Source organism: Acanthisitta chloris, unplaced genomic scaffold (assembly GCF_000695815.1).
Source record: "Acanthisitta chloris isolate BGI_N310 unplaced genomic scaffold, ASM69581v1 scaffold41390, whole genome shotgun sequence".
NCBI classification, from domain to species: Eukaryota; Metazoa; Chordata; class Aves; order Passeriformes; family Acanthisittidae; genus Acanthisitta; species Acanthisitta chloris.
Window position 1 is genome coordinate 19,852 of NW_008652972.1, and position 5,133 is coordinate 24,984.

Here is a 5,133-nt window from a genome sequence, read left to right on the forward strand (position 1 = left end):
GTTCAGGTGTGCAAGTTGAGGATTTTTAGCACAGTCTAGAAACAAGGTCATTCAAATTCCATGTGAGTTGTGGCAAAGGGACTGAAAACGGTAGTTTTGATCAGTTTTGTTTAGGTAAGATTCATTGCTTCTTTAAAAGCAGTACTTGAAATTAATGGTGCAGGATGTCCTCTTCAGTGCTAGTACACTCAGTCTCATTTGGATTGCTTGAGTGAGGAAACTGAATGTACTACGTGCTGCAGCTGGGACTGGGCCATCTCTTCCCTTATGGCTCTGTTTGTGCACAAGTACCATCCCTGCCTCTCTCAGAGGTAGCTGGAAGCAGTGGCACCTTCATTTGCTGCAGTTGGTTTTGTTGTAGCTCATCTGTCAGAATCCTAACTCAAGGATCAGCAGAAAATTGGTTAATAATACAGCACATGAATGGAAACTGTTTGTATAATATCAGATACTTGAAGCACTCAGCTACAAGATAATGTGATCCATCTACTTAAACAGAATTGCATTTTAAAACTCTAATTAAATCTTTTGGCTTTAGATGCTCTGTGGTAAGGGTTATACCTCTCATCAGCATGAAAATGGGTCAGGCAGTTCAGTAGTAGTAGTAGTAGTTCAGGAATATATTAGAGGGAATGGCATAGGGAATTCGAATTTGGTTTGAGATCTGCTTCCTCTCCAAGTAAAGACTGAAGTGGAGAACAGCTCTGGAAAAGATGGAGGAAGAGTAACTAGAATAGAGCACAAGAGAGAAGAAAGGCACTTGAACACTGCAGAATTGTTTCTCAAAATAGATTCTAAACCAGTTATTTTTTTCGATAATGCTTCAGGTTCTCTCTACTTTCGAAGGTTTCTCTTCTTACTAGTTCTGTATCTAGTGTTTGACTGTTGGAATTCTGTTTCTATTGATATCTTGCCTTTTTTCTTTGCTTTCTTAGTCTGGAGTATGCGAGTAAAAGTCTCTGCAAATACCTTTCCACCTCTCCAACCCTGAAGCTACAGAGACAGGTTACCCTTAATACCCAGTTGGGTATTGAGCACCAAAACTGAGATGTTCCAAGTCTCTCATTTCTGTCTTTGTATGTTCCTTCTGAAAAAATAGTCTCCATCTACATCTCTCTCCCTTGCTTACACTGTGGTACCACTTCCTTGTTCTGTGTCTGTGTTACTTTTAACTGCATGATTGGAGAAGTCTAAGGTTGGAAATTCTTTCATCTGTTCTTGCAATTTGCTGAAAGCATTTGCTGAATGCATAAATTCTGTCACACACTTTCCAATGAGTGGATTTAAGAACAGAATCACTTCTTATGTAGATGTGCTTGCTTGACTTTTTAAAACGAAATGCAGATGCGCTATGTAATTTCTAAGACCTTTAGCCTTGTTTGTTTTGTCTGCACAGAAAAACATAAACATCATTTGATAGGGTGAAAATATCAAAAATAATAAAAATATTGATGAAAACTCCAGTCATTCAGTCAATCTTGTATATTCTCAAGCCTAAATAGCATGTGAACTTTTAGTGATTTTATTCACAAATTTTTGTCGCTCTTGCATTTTCTGACGACTGAATATTTTTATTTAAAAAATGAATGTTTTAGGCTATTGGTTGTAACATTTGTGTGTGTGTGTGTATAAATTGTGTTAGATATACTGTGAAACTCTAGTGCTGTTTCTTTTAAAGCCTTGTAAACTTAATTTACCACTTGAAAACTGCAGTGGAAAAAAAGAGTACTGACTAAATCTGCTTACCAGACGTAAGATGATTAATGTTTCCCACAAGTCTTTCCTAGCAAATGTTTGCAACTATTCATGAATAAGGCAACAAGCTCTGCTTATTTGATTAAAATGATGGATAATGCTAAGTGTGAGTTACCTCCAGTTCTACTGTGTGAAACTTCATGTGACAAAGTAACTGTTCATGTTGTAGGAAGACAAAAAATGGTTACAATGATAAAATAGCAAAACTTCTTTTTTTTGTCTCTCACTACAGTTCGCAAGAGAAGGGTTGAAGGAGACAACTAGCAATATTGTTGTCAAGACTGTGTGGAGTCATCACGGTCATCACCGTGGGCTTGGGCAATCTTGGACTACACTGACCTGGGTTAGAAGGGAAAAGACTGGAAACCCCATTCCTTTTAAAGCAAAGCTATATAATCTGCTGGTGTGCATCATGTTTTCCATGGAGACACAGTAACTGCACCAGTCTCTGTACTATAGGTTTTGATTGGGTTTTTTTTTTAAGAACTGTTTTGTATCTCAAGATTTTGGCTGTGCTTTCTACTAAATATGTAATGGCAAGTCAATGGCATATTTGTTTGTAGTCAAAGAATGGGACTTTTAACATCATTGGGCAGATAATGACCCAATTGAAATGTTTGTTAGAAAATCTGGGGGTGCTTATTTACATGGAGGGATGTGTATATTCCTGAAAACAATGCGTTAGTGATAAGGGATTCTTCACCCAACAGCTGGGCTCGCTGTGTAGAGCTGTTCAGCTTCATTCATATGCACTGAAGAGAAATCTTTCACAGCAATGTTACTTGTAATCCTACTGTGTTACTTTTGATTGGTTCCTGATACTGTGATCAAGTTTTAAGAGATCCCTTTAAGCCAAAGAAAAATACATTGGCTAAGGACTTCTCCCAAGAGGTTTGAGGGACTAATGCTAAAGTGGAAGCCTTATTTAAAAAAAACATTAAAAAAATTAAAAATTAGGCGCCTTGCAAAATGACAGTTTTTATATTACACATGCAAGTCTTTGTCAAAAGATCCCAAAACTGTGTCTTGCTCTGTATCTAAACTGGATATGTTTTTAGGCTGATTTCATATGTTCATCAGCATTATTTAGTTTATATTCTTTGTTTAAAAATCTATCTACATTCATAAGTATCAATTCTCTAGAAGTAGTGGACATGCATATTGAGTTCTGCATAGCTGTACAGGAAAAGCAGCCTTAACTGTAAAACCACTGACCTAAGTTGCTGGCAAACAAAAAAATCCTTTATTTCAAGCTGTTGCTTTGAGCTATTTGTACTTCATACAAATCTATCAGGTTTTAATAAGGAAGTAACACTTTTAACAAAGGATTTTTCTATTCTACTTATGTCTCGATGTGGAAACATTAAGACATGTAAAAATTATCCAGTATGTAGTGTTGAAATCTGTATGGTATAGTAATTATTAAAGTATTTAAAGTTCTGTAAGCAAACTAATAAGGTAACAAGAATCACTTCAACTTCTGTACTAAATCACAGTATGTTGCTTTGAAATACCAAGAAAATCCAGGCACTTTTTGGTGTAGGTCTGTTTGGACTGTCCTGTACTAGTTTCTAAAGGACTGTTGGCTACTTTTATAGCAACAGAGAATTCAACTGACAACTGTTTTCATCCAAGGATCATGAGGTGAGGATTTATGTACAGAAAACGTTGGACTGAGCTTTTGATATCAGGTTTTATATACTATAAAAACTCAACAGAGCAAGTCTCTGACACTGTGCCCACCTTGTAATTTACTGCAAATCTTCTTTTGGAGCTTTAAAGACAGACTTTGTTCTGGAGGTGTCTTTGAATGATACTGCGACTGTACAGAGAATTTTAAACTGTAGTGCCTTTCAATGAGGATGTGTATAACTGGTTTATACTTGTGCAAGAACATTTTTTCCTATTTCAAAACCAGCCTTTTATTAGAATTACAGATAAATGCGTGCTCTGAAAAACAAGTTGGAATTAATTCTGTTAAAACCAAAGACAATATTTACTATAATAATGTCAGAACAACTAAAGTGATCTGATGAATAACAAAAAGGGCTTCTTTTTTTTTGTTTTGGCTTTTGTAAATTTTTGAGAACTTTTTAGATTTTGAAATTTAAGTTCTTATTTAGTATGCATAAAGTCACAAGTGTCTTTTTTACGGACTGTGCTGTGTAAACACAGCCAAAGCATGTCATGTGCTGAGTTGCCTAAAGCTGTACTTTACTTTTTATTTGCTAGGCACCATAATAATTTGGTGTCAATAAACAGGCTGTAATGTCTTCCTTCATTTGTTGAAGGGCTGCATGTTCACAGACTCTCTTCATGTGTTGTCTATGACTTATTTCAGCATTATCTAACAAGGTTAGGCTCTTCTTGAAGATGAAGGAGAAAATTGAAAGGCTGGATTATGGAAATGATAGCCCAAATCCCTTCCTTGCAATAAATCAAGTTTAGCTGTCCAATGATTTCTGTTCCAATCAAAGGCAGAGGGTTTGAAACTGCCACTCTCAGGTGTCCTGTCACAGATAATAGTAGAGGACCTTAATAACTGGTTTAGCTCTATAGACAGCAGCCAAAAATTTGGCTGCTTGTTAACTTTCAGGACAGATATCTAACAGGTTGAGCATAGAAAATTATTTTCTTTCCAAGCCAGAAAGGTTTGGCTTATCCAGAATGTTGCAAGACCTTTGGCATGGTGCACAGAACAGTTAACAGCAATCACTTTTGTGCCTGCAGTGTGTGTCCATTTTGGAACAAATGAAGGAATTCAGTCTGTAGCCAGGAATTATGAACAAAGTGAACACCCTGATGTAATGGTGAGATCCTGTGTATGACTTCATTGCTTTTGAGTGCAAGAGTGGCATTACTTTGATAACCAGTTACCAAAAACACAAGGTCTTTTTTTCTGACAGAGTTGCTACTTTTTTTCTTATTGATTATTTTGCAGGCTTAACACAGAAATCAAATGACCATGGGGGTTGATTCTGTTGGTTCCAAACTAAGCATAGCCTATATTTCAAAGCAATAATCTATTTACTGTTGTATTTTAAAGAAATAGCCTCATTGTCTCTACAGCTTGAGCTATTCTGTGTTTGTGAGCTACAAACGAGCAAGGATTCAATTTGAATTTCCATTGAGGAAACATACATTGAGTGTTTTTAGCATATCACCACTACATGCTGTCAGATTGTAAACCAGTAAAAGTTTTGGATGATTAAAGTACTGTATTCTTGTTGTGGTTTTGGGGTTTTTGTTTATTTGCTTTCCTAAATAATCCACTGACTTGCTGAAAGTCAGACTCTATGATCCTCATGGGTCCCTTCCAACTCTGAATATTCTGGGCTCTTGACCCATGTGTTTGTGTCAAACCAGAGGAACCTGGAT

The 5,133-nt window shown here is 36.4% G+C and overlaps 1 protein-coding gene across 1 annotated transcript in view; it reads left to right on the forward strand.

Annotated features, from left to right (window-relative positions):
- TMOD3 (tropomodulin 3 (ubiquitous)) overlaps positions 1-2,625 on the forward strand; it is a 16,722-nt gene extending 14,097 nt beyond the window's left edge. Inside the window, exon 9 of the mRNA XM_009079004.1 lies at positions 1,988-2,625. Coding sequence (XP_009077252.1) covers positions 1,988-2,019 — 32 coding nt within the window. The 3' untranslated portion in view covers positions 2,020-2,625. The remainder of the gene's footprint in view (positions 1-1,987) is intronic.
- Positions 2,626-5,133: the final 2,508 nt, after the last annotated feature.